The following is a 20,586-nucleotide window of genomic DNA, read 5'->3' on the forward strand; positions in this document are numbered from 1 at the left end:
ATGGGCTCATATTCGCCGTGTACAGCCATGTGTTGGGTTAGTGGAATTACCTAAGTGGGCTGTTCATATTTTGTTTAGTTTTATGTCCTCTTTAAGAATCTAGAGCCTTAAGCCCAGTTTGAAGATGTGCAACAAGCCCATACATGACTAAATTGATTCCACTAAAACTTTATAAATGGATGGATTAAGGTTAGTATGTTTCTTTTTCTTTAAAAAATTGTTAGAGTTGAATTGAACTAAATCTATATGAACTTGGAATAGATTTCATAACTGAAACATAAAAGTATTTTACATCAAAATGTGAGATACTCACCTCCAAATGCTCAGACGAGGTTTTTGCAGCCAACACTCCATGCATACTTCTGGCTCATCGCTTCATTCTTTTAGATTATGGCAAATGATTTAGAAACACACATAAAACAAATAATTACAAGATTAGTACACAATGAAAAATGACCAAAATAGCATTATTGACTAAATTACAATAAACCCTAAATAGGAAAACCTAAACCATTATCATTAAACAAAAACAGATTTTTATAGATATGTAAGAAGTGTTACATAAGACCTCATCATCTTTCATGAGTCTTCATTTGAATGTATTTTTTAATCTTTTTTTTCCATGTATTGAGGCTCATGTTGTTGAAATTAGAGTTGTTGAATCAAATCAACTTGACCTAACAAATCTTATTACATGTTAACTTTTTTTTATGTACATTATATTTGTTTCCATCAATTAATTTTGATTACAAATTTCTTTCCTTTTGTAATTGTATCTTACATCTTGTTGTAAATAAATAAAATATAAATTGTTTTTAGCTAGCGATTGTAATTTGTTTTCCATTCTAGCAACCTCATCTTTACTTCTATAATATATTTTTTTCATGAATAATCAATTGTAATTTTGAAACAAAAGTTTAATCTTGAGAAACAAATAGAAGAAAAAACCTTGCATAAACTGACTAGTATAATTGTATTAAGAAACATATATATATATATATATATATATATAAATATATATATAATATTTTTTCTTATCATAAATCATAATCACATGAACACCATTTATAACCATTATAAAAGTATCCAAATGTTAAATTATGTTGAAATTATTATTATTATTTTTACAACGAACGAACGACTATTCTATTATTCAAATTTGAAATGGTTTGGATAACCATATCAGAATAAAGCAACCAATAAAATAAAATTCTCTATGGAAAGACTTCGGAGTACTAACTAAAAAAAAGTTTGAAATTTGAAATTATTTAAAAAGTATCACAATCTACATCTAATATAATCAGTCAATAACATATATTATGCTATAATATGTCAAGATTCAATTTAATATTCATAAAATTATTAGGCTATAATATGTCAAGATTCAATTTAATAATATACATAAAATTAACTAATGGAGATTAAAAACGTTCTATCTAACAAGGATTGATAAACTCAACAGTCTCAAAGGGATTGTGTGTGGGTCTCTTTCTCTAAGGCTGTCTTCTTCTGCATCTCTCCATATCCTCGAAAGAAAGACCGAAAACAAAAAAATCGATTCAATGGCGAGCGAACTAGCGGAAAAAGCTAAAGAGGCTTTCTTAGAGGACGACTTCGATGTCGCTGTTGACTTATACTCCAAAGCCATTGACTTGGATCCCAATTGCGCCGCCTTCTTCGCCGATCGTGCTCAGGCCAACATCAAAATCCTTAACTTTACCGGTAATTAGACTTCTTTTATCCTTTTTACGTAATTCGATCCTTGATTTTAGGGTTTTTTTTTGTTATCTTGATTGATTGGTGTACTTTGTAATTGCGCATCAGTTTGATTCTTGCTTAATTGATTATAATCGTTGTGATTCTTACAAAAGGACTCTCTATGCGTGTTTTCTTACTTATTAGTATAAAGGTAGAATTGCTGTTAGATTCTTGGGTTTGATATTTTGTGGGTTTTTCAATGAGCAGAGGCTGTTGCAGATGCCAACAAAGCCATTGAGTTGGAGCCTACGTTGGCTAAAGCCTACCTCAGAAAAGGGTATCATCCTCTCTCTCTCTGTATAGAGTTAGAGTTCAATGAACATAACATCATAAATTCTATATCACCTTCTGATTACTGTACTGTATTTGCAGTACTGCTTGTATGAAGCTAGAGGAATACAGTACTGCTAAAGCAGCCCTAGAGAAAGGCGCTTCCGTTGCACCAAACGAATCAAAGTTTAACAAGATGATAGATGAATGCAATCTTCACATTGCAGGTATTAAACTAACTCCATAGCTTAAGAATGAAACAATGTGCTGCGCTCTTAGATTTTATGATATGATCATTCTGTCTTTCTTTAGAAGAAGAGAAAGATTTGGTTCAACAGATGCCTTCAAGCTCTACCACACCACCACTAGCAACTGCAGCTGATTCTCCTCCTGTTCCAAGTCCTGCAGCACCTGCCAAACCCATGTTCAGGTTGTCTAGTCATTACTTATCAGAAAGTGTTGCTTTCGTTTTACTTTTTTTTTTAACTTTCTCTTTCACCATATATATATCTCAAACTGGATGGTTCAACAGACACGAGTTCTACCAGAAGCCGGAAGAAGTTGTGGTGACTGTTTTCGCTAAAGGAATACCAAAGCAGAACGTGAATGTGGAGTTTGGTGACCAGATTGTGAGTATTCTGCAATCGAATGAATGTGCATTACTTGCTTTGTAATCTGACATTGTGTACTAATTTATGGGGCTTTTTTTTTCAGCTAAGTGTTGTGATTGATGTTAATGGAGAGGAAGCTTATCATTTCCAGCCAAGATTGTTCGGGAAGGTATGTTTATTCGACAAATTAAGTTGTGTTTTTTATACATGATCTTACTAAGCTATTCTTCATGGGGATTATTCAGATAATACCAGAGAAGTGCAGATATGAAGTATTGTCAACCAAAGTTGAGATCCGTCTGGCAAAAGCAGAGACAATCACTTGGGCCTCCCTTGAATATGTCAAAGGGCAAGCTCTTCTGCCTAAACCCAATGTCGCATCAGGTTTCTTTTACCCTGCAACTTTTTTTTTGTTTCCAAACAGCAATTGTACGAAGCTTGAACCACTGAAGCGAACTCATGTGATTTTGTGATCATATGCAGCGGTTTCGCAGAGGCCGGTGTACCCATCATCTAAACCGGCGAAAGACTGGGACAAGCTGGAAGCTGAAGTGAAGAAACAGGTTCTTCTTTTAGCCCCAGAGCATTTGCTGTACTTTACTTTTAATCCTATTTTCTGCTTACTGCTTTTGAATAAATGCAGGAGAAGGATGAGAAGCTAGATGGAGATGCAGCTATGAACAAGTTTTTCAGCGATATATACCAGAGTGCTGATGAGGACATGAGGCGAGCCATGAACAAATCATTTGTAAGCCAAATCAATCTCTCCTTCGGTTAAACAACTTTTCCTTTGTCCTTTTGCCTGATGACAGGGACGTTTTGTGTTCGATAGGCCGAGTCAAATGGGACAGTGCTGTCTACAAACTGGAAAGAGGTTGGGACTAAGAAAGTGGAGAGCACTCCACCAGATGGTATGGAGCTCAAGAAATGGGAGTATTGATGATCTTTTTAAATCCTTTTATCTGATCTTGTTAAAAATCTCTGACAAATCTTTAAAGTTTTCTTTTGGTTTTCATGTTCATTCGTTGTTGTCTGAGAAAACGTTATGATAGTGTACTAGAAAACCTCGCAAGTTTGTGCTTTGTACCTTTTCTTCTCCCTTGAGAGAGGGCTTCTAATGACATTCTTGCATTGTTATAAACCCACTTTTCTTAAGTTGAATAAATGCCTTATCAATTACAAAACAATCTAACAAAACCAAAATCTTTGCATCAATCAAACAAAAAAACAAACAGTGTTGCCTCAAATCACCTGCATTACGTTGACCATAAAGTTCGAACCCATAGGCACTCTTGATTCCCCCATCTCAACCACCTTTTCCTCCCTGCCAAATAATTTTTTTTTAACATTTTAAAATTGAAATCCATATTGAGAAAACCACGTGTATTTAAATGAGATAGTAGTTCACCTTATGAGGTGGTGTTCCTGGCCTATGAACGTTGTTGCTGTATCCAAATCTTCCTCCTTTCTTCTCAGTTGACTTGAGGATTTGGAAAGAACATGTCAAGCTATCATCAACACTCATCATCGCGCCAGCATTGTCAAACTCACCACAGTAGTTGGGTGCAGAGAATATTGTCACCAGTTGTCTCTTTGCAAAGAACTCATATCCATCTTCTACAACCTGCCAAATCAATGAATAACTATGTAACCCGATTCTTTGCCTAGAACAGCTGATAACTTGCTTGCTAATGTTGGTATAGGTTTTACCTGATGAGCTCGGCAAACAAGATCAAGGTCATGAGTCTGGAGGAACTCAGCCACTTTGTCGGGACCAAAGGTAAAAGAAACGCCTCTGTCATTCTCCCCCCAGCCTTGGATATCTTTGTCAGGATCAGCCCATAACAAATCACAAAGGACGCCCTGATCAGGAACATCAACAGGACGAGGAATCCGCCTGATATCATCCAAGGTCTTGAGATCAGGAGAAAGTCCACCGTGCATACAGAGGATCTTGTCGTCGATGAGAGCAGCAACGGGGAGACAGTTGAAACAGTCGGTGAAACTCTTCCACAGGCGCACGTTGTATCTTCTCTTGCACTCATCGTAGAAGCCGTAAACACGGTTGATAGAAGCGCATTCGTGATTGCCTCTGAGGAGAAAGAAGTTGAGCTTGTATTTGAGCTTGTAGGCAAGGAGAAGGCATATGGTCTCTATGCTCTGCTTACCACGATCAACGTAGTCTCCGAGGAACAAATAATTTGCAGCTGGAGGGTAGCCGCCATACTCAAACAACCGCAAGAGGTCTGGAAACTGACCATGAACATCACCTGCTCATCACATGTTATGTGTTAAAGGTCACATCTTTACTAATAAAACTAACTAAAAACCATTACTTGAAGTGACAAGCAACATCAAGCTCACAAGTAAAGCTAAGCTGCCTCAACAACATACTTAGAAAGCTTAATAAGCATTACATCATAATCAAAAACCCACAACACAAGAAGCAATGCGAGATAATATGAGCAAGCAGAGAATAAAAAAAAAGGATGCATCTTTGTTGAGTAATATTTTACCGCAAATCTTGATAGGAGCCTCGAGCTCGAGGAGATTAGGCTGGCTGAGAAAAACCTCTTTGGAAGCAGAGCAGAGCTGGCGTATCTCAGCCTCGAGTAGCTTCACCTGCTTCCCGTTGTTAGTCTCCAACAGCCGCCGTATTATATCGTCCAGCAAATTCTCGTCCATCGTATCGACAAGCCTAAAACCCTAAACCCCCTTTCTCGGAAACGAATACAAATCCGACGACGGAGAGAGGAAAGTAGGTGAAGAAAGTGGAGGAGGAGGAGACCCCAATTCGTAAACCCTAGAAACGCTTATAAAACTCAAAGCAGGAGCTGAGCTGAGCTGAGCAAGTGGGCCCTACCTGGTTTACGCACGTGTAGAGTCCTCTTACCCACGTGCGGACCCTTGATTAGTCTTCCCGTTATGAGATTTTTCTTTTTTCATCTTCGTTAATTATTAGGGGTGGGCACTTCGGTTATTTTATCGGTTCGGTTCGAGTTCGGTTCGGTTTGGTTGGTTCGGTTCTAGAATTTTTCCAGCTGAAGTAAACTATAGTTAGTTTGGTTTGGATCGATTTCGGTTCGGTTATGTTCGGTTCGGTTTATATTCGGTTTGGTTTGTATTCGATTCGGTTTGTATTTCGGTTCGGTTCGGTTTAATCGGATTTCTCTTAGTTTATTTATTGTACAAGAAATCATGTTTTAATACATAAATGTAAGGTTGTCATGAAATAATCGTGTTGGACATAATCAAAAATTAAATATGTAAATTCAATTCAATTTAATTAGACTTGGTTTAGGTTTTAATTTTAGGGTTTAAAAGTATACGCTATCGGAAAAAACTAACCATGGATATTATGTAGGCTCAATGACGAATATTACAAAAATTAGACGAAGTGTCATGGAAATCAAATTATATTAGGATTTTCTTCGTGCAAAAGGAAATTAAGTGGGTTTTATCTTAGGATTTTAATATCTTGATATTACTAATATTTTTAATTTAAATAATTATAAAAACATTTCGGTTTATCGGTTCGGTTTGGTTTAAACCGAACTGAACTGAACCGTTCGGATTGGAAAAATCTTCAACTGAAAGATTTGAAATGGACTTTGGTTTGGTCCGAATCAGTTTCGGTTCGGTCGGTTCGGTTCGATCGGTTCGGTTCGATTTTTTTGCCCACCCCTATTAATTATTTTCAAATCGTATCCAAGAATCAATGATATCATTATTAGAGAAATGGTCCAAATTTTTACGAATGGTCAGTACACGGTCAAGTCTGGCTATTGGGTGGCTCAGAATTTATTGAATAAAACAGAGGAAAGGGAAGTTTTGGACCCAAGTATTACCAAGCTCCAAGCGTTTGCGTGGAAACTGAAGGCTCCTACCAAAATATGTCATCTTATATGGCAATTGGTAACTGGTCATGTGGCAGTAACAAGGAATCTGGTAAGACGCAATATGAGATGTGATAACTACTGCCCACGATGTGGAGAAGCTGAGGAGACTGTCACACATGCGATTTTTGAATGCCCGCCAGCCCTTCAAGTTTGGTCTTTAGCTTCGACTCCGACAAGCCCGAACATCTTTCCAGTATCAAGCATCTACACGAATATGGACTATCTCTTTTGGAGGAAAAATAGCATTCTTGAGCCTGATCGTGATAGGGACCCTTATCCCTGGATAATATGGTACATTTGGAAGGCTAGGAATGAGAAACTCTTCAGGGGCATAGATCGAGATCCTTTGGAGTTAGTCCGACATGCGGAGAGCGAATGTCAAGCCTGGTTTGATGCTAATGAAGTGGTACAACCTGTAACACAAGCTAATACAGATGAGGAGCCCCAAGCCATAAGCTTGGGAAATATTTGCTTGCTAGATGGATCTTGGACATCTTCTGCTAACTTTAGTGGATGCGGATGGGCGTGGACGGATGGGTCTGGGAATGTGCAGCTTATGGGGACAAGGAATTTCCCTAGGCGGGAATCAGCTTTGCACTCGGAGGTAGAGGCACTGCGATGGGCGATGGAGAATATGCTGCAACATTCGAACTGCCAGAGCTTCGGGACAGATTGTAAGGAACTGATAGCAATGGTGAAGGAACCTCAGGCGTGGCCAAGCTTTGCGACGGAATTGGAGAGGATAGAGACGCTACAGATATGCTTTCCGGAGTTTGAAATTGCTCATGTCCCACGGACACGAAACCAGACGGCTGATTTTTTGGCTAAGACTGCTAGATCCTTCCATAGGGAGTTATGTTTTATTGGTTGTTCTATTCCGGTTTGGTTACCCAGGCCACCTCAAGTTTGAGTAATAGAACAGCTTTTCGACGTCAAAAAAAAAAAAAAAAAAAACCATAAAACAAATTATAATTCATTCTATGTCTAAATACCCTAATACACCAATACACCATGCATCTTTTATATAATAATACTATTATGCCCTCTTACACAACCGGTAAAACCTGTAAACTAAAAAAAACTAAATTAATAATACTTACCTTACACACATACAACGTGGCCTTTGGAGAATCACATACCTTGTAGAACATGGGTTGTTTCTTCTCCATTTTTGATCCACTGTGTAACCACCAAAACCATTTCTGGAGTAGCTTTGCCTATGAGATGCCCATCTGCAATGACTCGCTTCGCTACTGACAAAAAGCTTTGCGCATCTGAAATCTATGGAGTCGCCGACAACGTAAACGGCACCGCCGCAAGGTTCGTCAACTCTTCCTTCAATCACCTTAATCTTTTTGGTTTACGAGGCGGTTACATGTATTATTCTCACGGATGTTGCCAGTTACACATATCTTTTTCGCTGTGAATATCCTTGAATTGATCGGAGAAGATGAACAGTTGTTGTAACATTGTGTTCTATTCTATTTTATGCGTATAGAATAGAAATGTAAAACAATATGTATTATGAATGTTTTATTCATGTTATGTAATTTAAAATAGTCTGTTACTATATGTATTTATCATGTATCGTTCCAGTTGATGATTAATAAAGAAGGTGTTATTTTCTTCACCAAGTACTATACTATGTATTTTTTTCCATTTTATTTGGGTTTAGAGTTTATATTTGGGTTTAGGGTTTAGTGATTAAGATTTAGGGTTTAGTATTTGGAAGGTGGGGTTGAGGTTTGATGGTGACCCTATCATGTATCGTTCCATTTGACGATTAATAAAGAGTGTTCTATTTCGTTCACCAATATGTACTATACTATGTATTTTGTTTCATTCTATTTGGGTTTAGGGTTTATACTTGGGTTTAGGGTTTATACTTAGGTTTAGGGTTTAGTGATTAAAATTTAGGGTTTAGTATTTGGAAGGTAGGGGTTGAGGTTTGGGTTTAGTGATAGCCATAGTATTTAGGAGTTGGGATAGTGTTTAGTATTTAAAGATTATGGATGTGGTTTTAGTATTTCTATAATACTTAGTGATTAGGGTGATTAGTGACTAGAATTTAGGGTTTAGTATTTAGAAGGTGAGGGGGTATGGTTGGGGTCAGCGTTAACTTCTTTCATGCAATCATAGATATTTTATAGTTTCACCAATATGTACTATGTTATTTATTTTGTTCCATTCTATTTGGGTTTTGTGTTTATATTTGAATTTTGGTTTATAGGTTCTTGTCTAGGGTTTAGATTTACTAAGTAAATGTTTGGGTATAGTAAACCATATTATATACATTCTATTTGGGTTTATACTTTTTTGATTAGGGTTTAGCTTAATCTATTTATTTAGGTTTAGCGTTTAGGGTTTAGTGACTAGAATTTAGGGTTTAGTATTTAGAAGGTGAGGGGTATGGTTGGGTCAACACTAACTTCTTTCATGCAATCATAGACATTTTATAGTTTCACCAATATGTACTATGTTATTTATTTTGTTCCATCAATAAAAAAATTTTGGGTGGATTAAATTGGTACGTGGCTGCATGTGTTTCTATCAAATAAAGTAGTATTTAATTTAATCTTTACCCTACGTTATTTTGACCAAGTCATATCTAGCAATACAATATTACCGGATGATTACAGGAAAAAGGGACAGAACCGGATAACAATTGGCATAAATGATAGATATTACATTACGTCAAAATCAATGCTACTCACTTAATTTTGACGCCAAAGTTGGTTATTCAGCAAATTGACCCTTATTATTACCTCGTTGATTATTAATTGGATCCAAGAAATAATTAACAAAATAACCATGCTTTAGGAATTATGTCAGTTTCCAGCGCATGAACGTGTAATATCGCTTTAAAATCCTTTTTTTATACAAAAATGTAACTATAAGAAAGAAAATGAACTCCTTAATATTATTCAATGTAGGTTTCAATACATATTGTAGTCTAAGAAGTGTCTCATCATAATGTAGGCTTCTATTTTCCTATTTTTGAATTATAAACTATTTATTTTGTTATTTTTTTTAATTAAGGATTAATTAAAGGAAAATAAGACAAAAAAGGTTTTCTCTCATTAAACCAATAGTAATAACTTTTTGTTATATTTTTCCATTTTCCTCAAAATACAGTTTTTTTTTTATTTTTGTTGTTCAGAAACAAAGGAGATAAGAAATTAATTATTATTATAACAAAACAAAATTTTGGAAAAACAATGAACTTAAAAAGGTGTGTGTTTGAAGAGGATAATCAGCAAACGGTTAATTCAACCAGGTTGCAGTTTGATTTGTATAACTAGCTAGAGAGGTACGATGGTGGAGTCTCCAATTTGAAGCATGGTAGCAAATAAATTAGCTAAGGATAATATCTCCAATGGAGACTTGTTTATATGTCACAACTTTTATACATGTTGCAATTATTACTTTTCTGCACATTGATTATTGATTTGTAGAGCATTAGCATTAATATTATGCTCTGCATTATCCAATCAACATTTGTTAAAAAAACATTTAGAAAAATCTCTTTTATATTATTTGAGAAGTATTTTTATTAAGTAACTTTACTTTCATGTGTGATTAACCAAAATGACATTACTTAGGTGGCATCATTAGAGTCCTTCTCACATCCTTATATTAAAAACCCTTCATCACATAGATTTATTACATGTAATGCCATTATTCATTATTATTAGACTAAAATTATACTATATGTTTCGTATAGAACCGAAATTATTATGTCTTACATCCATTAGCAAAACCCAAAATAACCAATTTATTTGTCTTAACCAAATTTGAAATTTTATGTAGATTCACCCACTGTTTAACAATCGTGTTCTAAAATAATAGTTGAGCCATATATTGATTTTTAGAACGTATTCATCATGTACACAGACCAAAATTATATTAGATAATGTACATTACACTATGTTACAAATTCAATATTTCAATTTCAATGACCACAAGTTACTCATTCACCAAAATAATAATGTCATATGAGAATGACAACCACAACCAACATGTAGAATAATATATAACAGTTTTGCTAATGTCGTAAAAAAATTATCTTGCTAACAATCACTATTATTAGTAATATATAACATTAGCATATACTCTAAAAGTTATGGACCGAATTAAAAAAGCATCACATATTCAATTATATCATTAAAAGGGTTCATACATTAAGTCTATGTAACATTATTTGGGTCTCATTAGTTTGTACCAACTTGGAGTAGTGTTGAAGTTAAATTCAAAAAAAAAAGTAATCTTATTAATTTTCTTGCTAGTTATTTACATGCTGCATCAATGGGTACGTAAAAGGTAATTATATAAGTTTACAAAAAGGTAACTTTACATATGCAATGTTTAGTGATTATGGTATGTGTTAAAGAATGTATTTATGTAATATGTACAACTAATTTAGAAAAATAATTTGTGTATCTTTGACTCAATATAGCGATATTATTCTATATATACATATGTGACCATTGATTATAGTGTGTGTTAAGGAACATATTAATCTAATATTACCACTAATTTAGCAATACTAATTTTTGTTTATTTGACTCAATATACTAATTTTTAAAAGAGAAAATAATTAGTAAGCCTAGAGAATATTTTATTACGAGACATATATCATAATTTCACAATATATAAATAGATATGTCGTTGGATGCAGCTGTTTGTATATTTCTTACAAACAATTCATTTAAATGTTTGATGCAGTCGTTTCTATACTTTAGTTGTCATATGATCTATAGTCGAACTAATCACGTGTAACCACTATTCCATGTTTCTATAAGATCTTTGTGGAGCTTTGGTTGCTGTAGAAGATATTTAGTATCTATATAGAAGATTTGCATGTAGATTATGGTTATCATTCCAGAATTTTATTTTCCTAAATAAATAGTGAGTATGATGGAAAGTATTTTTGTTTATCTGATTACTTTTAGTCGTCGACAATTTTGGTTTTTTTTTATTTTTATTTCGAGAGAGCCTATTTTTTTAAATAAAACTATTACATATAAAAATATTAAGAAAAGTATTACTTTTAGTGGTCGACAAATTTTTTTTCATCAATTCCAGCACCTCAGCAAATGTAAAAGCTGAAATAAAATTTATACATTTATCTCTATATCAAATGTTAAATCTTAATTATATAACATGTATATATTTTTTACAATGACCTTTACATTTTTTTTTGTCATCAACAATACAGACTCATACTGACTCTGTAAACCAAACCGGGTGATCTGAATCCATGTGAACAACAAAAGACGGTTGCTTTCTAGCACTGCGCGCTAGACGATCCGCCTTTGAATTTTGCGTCCGTGGTACATAGATAATCTCTGATCGGGTGAAGCTCTCTTTCAGGGTCTTGATATCTTCTAAATAATTTGCAAAAGCTGGCCATTCTTCTGGTTCGGAAACCACATTTACCAATTGAGAACAATCAGTTGCAAACGTAACCTGAAATTGACGTAAATTCCTCATACATTCTATTGCCCAGAGCAACGCTTCAATCTCTGCATGAAGAGGCGATAGACTAGCCCTAACATTCCTCGCCCCCAACAATCCATCAAAACCTTCCAAAGTACTAAGCCAACTTTGTCCTGAAAAACCATCCCCCTCTTTCCACGAGCCATCTGTAAAACACCATCGTCCTGGGATCGACGGCAATATCGCATCTATTATTTGTGGTGTCGTCCTCTGGTCATTCACTACTTTTGCTTCAGCCCACAGTGTTGACTCTGTATCAGCCAATTTAAGCGTATCCATAGGATCCATATCCAAATTACTGAAAACTTTAGTATTCCTAGCTTTCCAGATATACCATAGTATCCATGCAAAATGATGATCCTCCATCTGCGGGAGAACTCTCCAGAATAGATGATCCATATTTGTGAAGAGGGATCTCGTTGGAAAAATATCTTGATTTGATGGTATCTTCGAAAGAGCCCAGACCTGAAGAGCTGGAGGACATTAAAAAAACACATGATTTGTCGATTCCTCAGGAGCTCCACATCTAGCACAACAAATATCCCCATGGATCCCCTCGCTTGTAAATTCTTCCGCACTGCTATACATCCTGACACCAGTTGCCATAGGAAATGTTTTAACTTTGGTGGGAACCGTATTTTCCAGCAGTAAGCCTTCAAAACATCAACTGTGGGACCAATCAGTAGCGGTGGACTTTCTCTATCTGGATAAATCCGCTCGACCTGATATCCTGATTTGATCGTATATTTTCCATTTTTTGTAAAGTGCCATCCATCTTTATCCACCCTCTGAGTCCTGCTCAATGGTATGCTTTCTATAAGTTTCGCATTCTGAGGATCCACCAATGTCCGAATTGCCTCTAAATTCCAAGTACGCGAAGTAGAGTCAATGAGGGACTCTACAGTAAGGTCCGGATATAAATTGTGTTGATTTTTATTAGCTGGTCTCGGGCGAGTGGTTGGGAGCCAAGGGTCATTCCATACAGATATAGAAAACCCTGATCCCACCCGTTTAATTAGTCCTTTGCTAACCAGAGATCTAGCAGAAACAATACTCCGCCAGCCATATGACGGAGAATATGAACGAATCGGTTCCAAGGGGGAAGCATTCCTATAATACCGACCTTTGAAAACTCGAGAAAATAAAGTGTTTGGCTTTTCTATCAGACGCCATAGCTGTTTACCCAGCATCGCCGTATTGAAATCAGTGATGTCCTTAAACCCCAAACCTCCTTCATCCTTATTTGCACATACCTTGTCCCATGATTTCCAATGCATACCCCTTGTGCTTCCCCCTGGACTCCACCAGAATTGTGATACCGCACTCGTTAGTTTCTTTACTGTTGCTTTTGGTAATCGGTAGCAGGACATCGTATGATTTGGTAATGCTGTAATCACTGATTTAATGATCACTTCTTTTCCTCCTTTTGTAAAGAACTTAAAAGTCCACCCATTGACTCGATTATTTAAACGATCTTGTACAAAACTAAACACTTGCATCTTTGAGCCTCCCATATTTTCCGGTAAACCCAGGTAGGATCCCATTCCTCCAAGATTCTGGATTCCCAAAATATCTCTTAATTCTTGCCTAACAGATTCTTCAATCTTATATCCAAATTGTATTGAAGACTTATCAAAATTTATTAATTGTCCTGAAACTGCCTCATATTCCTTTAAAATCCTGAGAATGGTTTGACACTCTTCTTTTTGAGTTTTACAAAAGAAAAGGCTATCATCCGCAAAAAGCAAATGAGAAATCGACGGGCAGGCTCTTGCTACCTTCATCCCTGTTAATTGATGCCCTCTCTCTGCCTTCTTTATATTTGCAATTAAAGCCTCAGTACACAAAATAAATAGATAAGGTGATAAAGGATCTCCTTGACGTAAGCCCCTACGGAGAATAATGCAGCCACGTGGTTGTCCATTTATGAGAACCCTATATTCCACCGATGATATACATTCCATCATTAATTTAATCCAATGAAGGTCAAATCCCAGTTTCTGTAATAAGGCCTTTATAAAGTCCCACTCCACTCTATCATACGCTTTGCTCATATCCGTTTTGATTGCCATATACTTTCCTTTACATGCTTTATTAGTCCGCAGTCCATGAAACATCTCCTGAGCGATAAGAATATTATCAGAGATCAACCTTCCTGCCACAAAAGCCGACTGAGTTTCGGAAATGAGCAAAGGAAGATAAATTTTCAGCCGCTGGCATAAAACCTTCGAAATAATTTTGTACCCTACATTACAAAGACTAATAGGCCTCAATTCCGTCATCCTTGTGGGTCTCTCTGTTTTTGGAATCATACATATATTAGTAATATTTAATCTTGTATCAATTTCTTCCGAAACCAAAAAATTATTCACCATCTCTACTAAATCATTCTTAATAATATGCCATGAGTGTTGGAAGAACATAGCTGTCATTCCATCCGGCCCTGGCGCCTTTTCTGGGTGCATCATAAACAAAACCTCTTTAACCTCCTCCTCCGTCGCTAGCCTCAACAAATGTTGATTCATCTGAGGAGTAAGTCCCGGTGTAACCTCTATAAGAAAACTATCGAATTCCGATGGGGAGGTGGTACTAAATAGATCCTCAAAATAATCAATTGCCACCTTTTCCACGCCAGTATCCTCTGTAATCCAATTCCCATCAACATCATGTAATCCAACAATTCTATTACGGACCCTTCGTTGCTTAGTTAGAGCATGATAAAATTTTGTATTAAGATCTCCAGATGAATACCAAATGTTCCGACTTTTCTGGTGCCAGTAATCTTCCTCGTCCTTATATGCATCTTGTAATTTCCTAGAAACCTCTAAAATATCCTCTTGAGACCTAGAATTATCTGTTTGGACCGCTTCAAGAGCTTGTTGTAATTCACTTATTTTTTCCTTTCCATAAGGGAGATTATCTTTCCGCCACTTAGCAATTTCGTGATGACAATACTAATTTTTTCCACGATTTTCTGTGATCTTCCTTCATCTCGTCTTTCGTTATAGTCTATCCAACCCATTGTAATTGATTCCATGAGACCCGCCTGTCCAATCCACCTCTTATCAAACCGAAATTGTCCTTTCCTTCTAGTGACTTTATCCTCAAGATAAGCCACCACTGGCCGATGATCAGAAGACACCAATCCTAAATACTCTGTAAAAGAACATGGAAATAAGGTGTGCCACTCTTCATTCGCCAAAGCACGATCTAGATGACATCAAACTGTCAGTGCACCTTTGCCTTTTCCTCTTCTCCCTTGCCATGACATTTTGTTCCCCCGTGCCGGGAACTCGAGTAAGCCACTATTCCGTATCATATTATTAAAATGAATAAAAGAATCCACACTCCTCAAAGATCCTCCATCTTTTTCATGATTTCCTCTAATCTCATTAAAATCACCAATAATAAACCAGGGCTTAGAACGCACTAGTCCATACCTAGTTAAACGTTCCCGCACTTGCTCTCGCATCTTTTGAACCGGATCCCCATAAACAAAGGTAATATAAACCTTTTTACCAAGAGCCTCTGCTTCCACATCAATCATTCGATTGCTAGAATATAATACCCTCACCTGATACTCGTTATTATAAAAAAGTGCTAGTCCCCCACTTCTCCCCAATGGATCTACTGTGACCAAATTATCATATCCAAAGTGATCTTGAAATTTTTGGACAAATCCTGGTTCTTGCTTTGTTTCTGCTAAAAATAGAAAATCCGGTTTATGTTTATGCCTTATCTCGCTTAAATAGCTTATAGTCCACTTGCTGCCCATTCCTCGACAATTCCAACTTAAAACTCTCATTTAAAAAAAAAAAATCTTTTAAATGCTCCGAAGAGTCAAAATTACGGGTGTAATGATACCCTCTTTCTCCAATCCAAATATATTCCATTCGTTGTAACCATTCCATAAAACTCCATAAAAACTCAGAGAGAGCCAACAGTCACCTCTATACCACTTTGTAATGTTCCTTTCCGTACATCCCAAACTAAACTGTATTTGGTTTAAAGAGACCAAATGCAGCCATTGCATCAGCTGCACCAAAGAAAACCCCATTCTCCCATTTTGACCAAAAGAATAGAACATACATGTATTTGTAATATTATACAATGACCAAGAGTACCACTAGATATATGTTTTTGAAAAAAGCATATTATAAACACAGTAAAACTCAGCTGAATCCAGTTTAGTCTCACACATAAACACACCAATATTACACACACTTACCAATAGACTACTATGATTACAAAAATTCGCACCAAGATAGTATAAAAGGACCTTTATATTTCTAATATATATAGTTCAAACATTACAAACTCTTTCAAATAAATTTACCCCGCGCAGGGCGCGGATATCACCTAGTATTTATTAAATGTTAATGCTTTCCAAATGATCTTTTGTCAATGCTCTCACATGAAGCTTTTATAAAATCATTTGCATTTATAATTTATAAAATTAAGAAAAATATATAATTAATTCATTTATTTAATTTAATAGTATCATAAAATTATTTTTATATCCAGAATTTTTTTTTCTAAAATAAATTTACAGTAAAACTATTTTTTAAAAATAGTATTTCACATTTAAAATATAATTTAATTATAAATTAAATTATATTTTAAATGGGAATATTAGTTTTTAAGCTTAGATTAGGGCCCTTCTAAAAGATCTTAAGACTCCAAATTTGTCTCGGAGGAGACATGGCCCGTAATTTTCTTTGCTTGAAGGACCCAAATATCAGTCTTCTTTTTTTTTTTAACACTAATCCAAATATCAGTTCTATAACTATATTTTCCTGTATAAAATTAGTCATGGTCGTGCACATTAACTTCTTTTTTAATTCTGCCAAATTCGACCAATCTTACAATTAGGACCGCGTCGCATCTTTATTTATTTGGTTTCACATCATCAAATGTCAACGACTTAGCCTTTTATTTCTCCAAAGTCTTAAACATTAGAGAAACATTTTGATCCCATCCAATTTTATTAAGCTTCTTTTCTTTCTTTTATAACAATTTTCTGAAAACGTTTGATCGAAACGATGGAAAAAGGTTTTTCATTGGTGCCTAAAGAAAATTTCAGAAATGAGAAATCTGCAGATCAAACGAGTTATTTATCAACAGAGATGATGAAGAAAGTTAGCTCCATGGCTGCTCCAATGGTGGCTGTGGCTGTTTCTCAATACCTCCTTCAAGTTATCTCCATAGTAATGGCCGGTCACTTGGACGAGATCTCTCTCTCTGGCGTCGCCATTGCCACTTCTCTTACCAATGTCACTGGCTTCAGCCTCCTCGTAAATTCCTCTTCTTCGTCTTTTCCCTATCTATGAAATATAATTGGCATGTACATTTCCTGTGGGCTTAGGATTATATATATTTACATTTGAATAAAAATAAGGTTTTTCTAATTATTTGGGTATTCGAGTTATATTTTTATAAAGTATCTTCTTATAAACTATTCAAATATTCTGATAAGTTTTTTTTTTTTGAAAACAAATATTTTGATAAATTCTTGAAATATACGATCGTCAGTTTGGGTTGGCAGGTGCGTTAGAGACATTGTGTGGTCAAGCTTTTGGAGCTGAGCAATTTAGGAAAATCAGTTCATATACATACGGCTCAATGCTATGTCTTGTCTTGTTCTGTCTCCCAATCTCTCTTCTTTGGGTTTTCATGGACAAACTCTTGGAACTTTTCCACCAAGATCCACTCATCTCTCAGTTAGCTTGTAGATACTCGATATGGCTCATCCCGGCTCTATTCGGATACTCAGTTCTTCAATCTTTGACTCGTTATTTCCAGTCACAAGGACTGGTTCTTCCTCTCTTCTTGAGCTCTCTTGGAGCTCTCTGTTTTCACATTCCCTTTTGCTGGCTTCTTGTCTATAAACTGAAATTTGGAATCGTCGGCGCTGCTCTGTCCATTGGTCTTTCGTACTGGTTGAACGTGGGTTTGCTTTGGGTTTTCATGAGAGACTCTTCTCTGCATCGCGAAACCAAGAATCTAAGAGGTCAAGAAATCTTCTTGTGCATGAAGCAGTTCATTGCCCTAGCGATTCCCTCTGCCATGATGACTTGGTAACCAAACCATCTACAACTTTATCAAGAAATAACTTTAAATCTTCTTTATTTTGACGCTTTTTTATTCTGTAAGTAAAGCTTGGAATGGTGGTCTTTTGAGCTTCTTGTACTAATGTCTGGACTCTTACCGAACTCAAAGCTCGAAACATCCGTGCTATCCATTTGGTATTGCGCACATATGTGTATTATATAACATTTTCTACAAATTCTTTACATAAACCCTCTTTTGTTTCAAGTAAGCTTTTGTTCTTTTTTCGGTCAAATAAGCTTTTGTTCTTTATCCTTAAACAGCCTAACAATGTCGTCTCTGCATTACGTTCTGGTGAATGCTATAGGAGCATCTGCAAGGTTCAAAATATACCCAGTTGATTAAAATAAATCTATTTTTAGATATTTCACTGAACCATTGTTTTTTTATTCTTTTATAATAGCACGCATGTCTCAAACGAGCTAGGAGCTGGAAATCCAAAGGCAGCTCGAGCCGCGGCTACATCTGCGGTTTTCCTCGGTGTTATCGATGCAACCATAGTAAGTATCACCCTCTACACCTACCGAGGAAATTGGGCTTATATATTCAGCAACGAAAGTGAAGTGGCTCATTATGCAACTCAAATCACACCCATTTTATGCCTATCCATTGGTGTGGACAGCTTTCTAGCCGTGCTCTCAGGTAGTCAATTTATATCAAATCAAAAGAATGTATACAGTATAAGGTACACACCGCAAGCATTGCTGAATGAGAAGCTCCTAAAGAGATTACTAATATTGCTACTTGACGCCCAAGAAATCTTATGTATTTTTTTAAAAAAAACCTAGAATTATTGATGCTTCAGGGGTTGCTAGAGGAACAGGATGGCAACATATAGGAGCTTATGCAAATATAGGTTCGTATTATCTGGCCGGGATCCCGTTGGGTTCGTTCTTGTGTTTCGTTGTGAAATTGAGAGGGAAGGGACTCTGGATTGGTATATTAATAGGCTCTACTCTACAAACAATAGTCCTTGCGGTTGTCACTTTCTTCACAAGTTGGGAACAAGAGGTATACGTTTGCTTTTATTTTATTCTTATTAATTACTCATATGATCTCTCTTCTTGTTATTGCTAGAATTTAGAATCTTGTTTTGATTTGGGTTTTAGGCAGCGAAGGCAAGAGACAGAGTAATCGAGGTGAAACCACAAGACAACCAAGAATTGCAAAGCATTTTACAAGAGGATGTACAAGTTTTGCTAAAGGATGTTTCAGAAAATGTGTAAAATCACTCAACATAATGATAACTACGTGGAGGTCTTAAATATAATTAATATATTGTTCGCATATTTTCTATTGATAGGAAATAAGAATTTGTTTATTATCACAAAAGTTGTTGACAAAAAAAAGGTTTATTAATCAATCTATACAAAAAAAAAGGTTTATTAATAGGATCCTATCTAATTTTAACCCATGTTATACTTTTTATTTACTACCTATGCCACTGATTTTGCAAAGATTTCCCTCTTCTATTGGCTCTTAAGGTCATTAAGGTCATTCCCGTAATTTAAAACTTAACGATTTTTCCCTCTTCTATTGGCTCTTACTTAATGATGTTCTGTAATAATAAAGACTAGATTTTGACCCGCGCAGGCGCGCGGGTGTATATTTTGAAAAAGATGTTGATATTTGTTTTTCATGTAATTATTAGGATTTGGAAAAATGAATCCGAGGAACATAACCGATACCGATCCAAAGATATAGTACCAAACCCAAACATAAATTGATTAAATATTCTAATTATTCAAAATTTTGTTATTTAGAGAACCGAATCTGATCCGAACCGAAGTATTTGAGTATCCGAATTTATCTAAAAATAGATTTATATACTTATATATATTAATTATTTTTAGATTTAACGTATATAAAACATCAAAAATGATACTTTTAAATTGGTTTAAATACTTGAAAATATATATAGATAGTCAAAAGTAAATATCTGAAATAGTTAAAGTATACTCAAATCACCAAAAATACTTAAAATAATTATTGATTTCGTATCCAAAATTTTAAATCAAGCCAATTGATATGTTAAGCTTAAGTATTATGGCATATGTTATTCAAATTTATACGTAATATATTATTTTATTTATACATTTTGAGAAATTTAAAATATATAATGATTTAAGACTTTAAAAATAATTTAAATTAGTTATCCAAACCCAAACCAAACCCGCAAAGATCCAAATCGAACTCAAACCAAAATTTAGAAACATTCTAATAAGGCTGAAATCTTTGACCCCGAAAACTCAAAATACAAACGATCAGAACTAAACCCGTATGGGTATCCAAAAGCCCATCCCTAGTCATTATTATATATTGTATTTTATCATCATATAATTAATCGTATTTTATATGTACCATCATATAAGTAATCATATAATTAATAGTATTTTATACATATCATCATATAAATAATTACATATATTATATTTTTAAAA

At 35.2% G+C, this 20,586-nt stretch overlaps 3 protein-coding genes across 5 annotated transcripts; 2 read left to right on the plus strand and 1 right to left on the minus strand.

Annotated features, from left to right (window-relative positions):
- Positions 1–1,438: 1,438 nt before the first annotated feature.
- Positions 1,439–3,784, plus strand: LOC103833887 (protein SGT1 homolog B). The gene is made up of 10 exons (XM_009109937.3): positions 1,439–1,722; positions 1,966–2,035; positions 2,131–2,255; positions 2,341–2,458; positions 2,561–2,657; positions 2,743–2,808; positions 2,885–3,023; positions 3,123–3,202; positions 3,283–3,387; positions 3,472–3,784. The coding sequence occupies exons 1-10, from the start codon at positions 1,563–1,565 to the stop codon at positions 3,577–3,579; spliced, it is 1,068 nt and encodes a 355-aa protein (XP_009108185.1). The 5' UTR covers positions 1,439–1,562; the 3' UTR covers positions 3,580–3,784.
- Positions 3,755–19,249, minus strand: LOC103833886 (serine/threonine-protein phosphatase PP1 isozyme 6). 3 transcript variants are annotated; one of them, XM_009109936.2, is made up of 4 exons: positions 5,156–5,445; positions 4,350–4,909; positions 4,048–4,263; positions 3,755–3,963 (listed from the first exon to the last, which is right to left on the minus strand). In XM_009109936.2, exons 1-4 carry the CDS (start codon positions 5,322–5,324, stop codon positions 3,946–3,948), a joined length of 963 nt encoding a protein of 320 aa, XP_009108184.1. In that variant the 5' UTR covers positions 5,325–5,445; the 3' UTR covers positions 3,755–3,945. The 3 variants fall into 3 exon arrangements, with proteins under 3 accessions (XP_009108184.1, XP_033135129.1, XP_033135128.1); XM_033279238.1 differs by lacking the exon at positions 3,755–3,963 and adding an exon at positions 19,231–19,249 and having other exon boundaries at positions 4,012–4,263; positions 5,156–5,386; XM_033279237.1 differs by lacking the exon at positions 3,755–3,963 and having other exon boundaries at positions 4,012–4,263.
- On the plus strand, positions 17,026–19,432 carry LOC103833890 (protein DETOXIFICATION 8). Its single transcript, XM_009109938.2, has 7 exons — positions 17,026–17,331; positions 17,570–18,114; positions 18,196–18,282; positions 18,409–18,465; positions 18,549–18,787; positions 18,951–19,156; positions 19,255–19,432. The coding sequence occupies exons 1-7, from the start codon at positions 17,080–17,082 to the stop codon at positions 19,369–19,371; spliced, it is 1,503 nt and encodes a 500-aa protein (XP_009108186.1). The 5' UTR covers positions 17,026–17,079; the 3' UTR covers positions 19,372–19,432.
- Positions 19,433–20,586: the final 1,154 nt, after the last annotated feature.

The sequence above is a fragment of the Brassica rapa genome, chromosome A09 (genome assembly GCF_000309985.2).
Source record: "Brassica rapa cultivar Chiifu-401-42 chromosome A09, CAAS_Brap_v3.01, whole genome shotgun sequence".
Taxonomy (NCBI): Eukaryota; Viridiplantae; Streptophyta; class Magnoliopsida; order Brassicales; family Brassicaceae; genus Brassica; species Brassica rapa.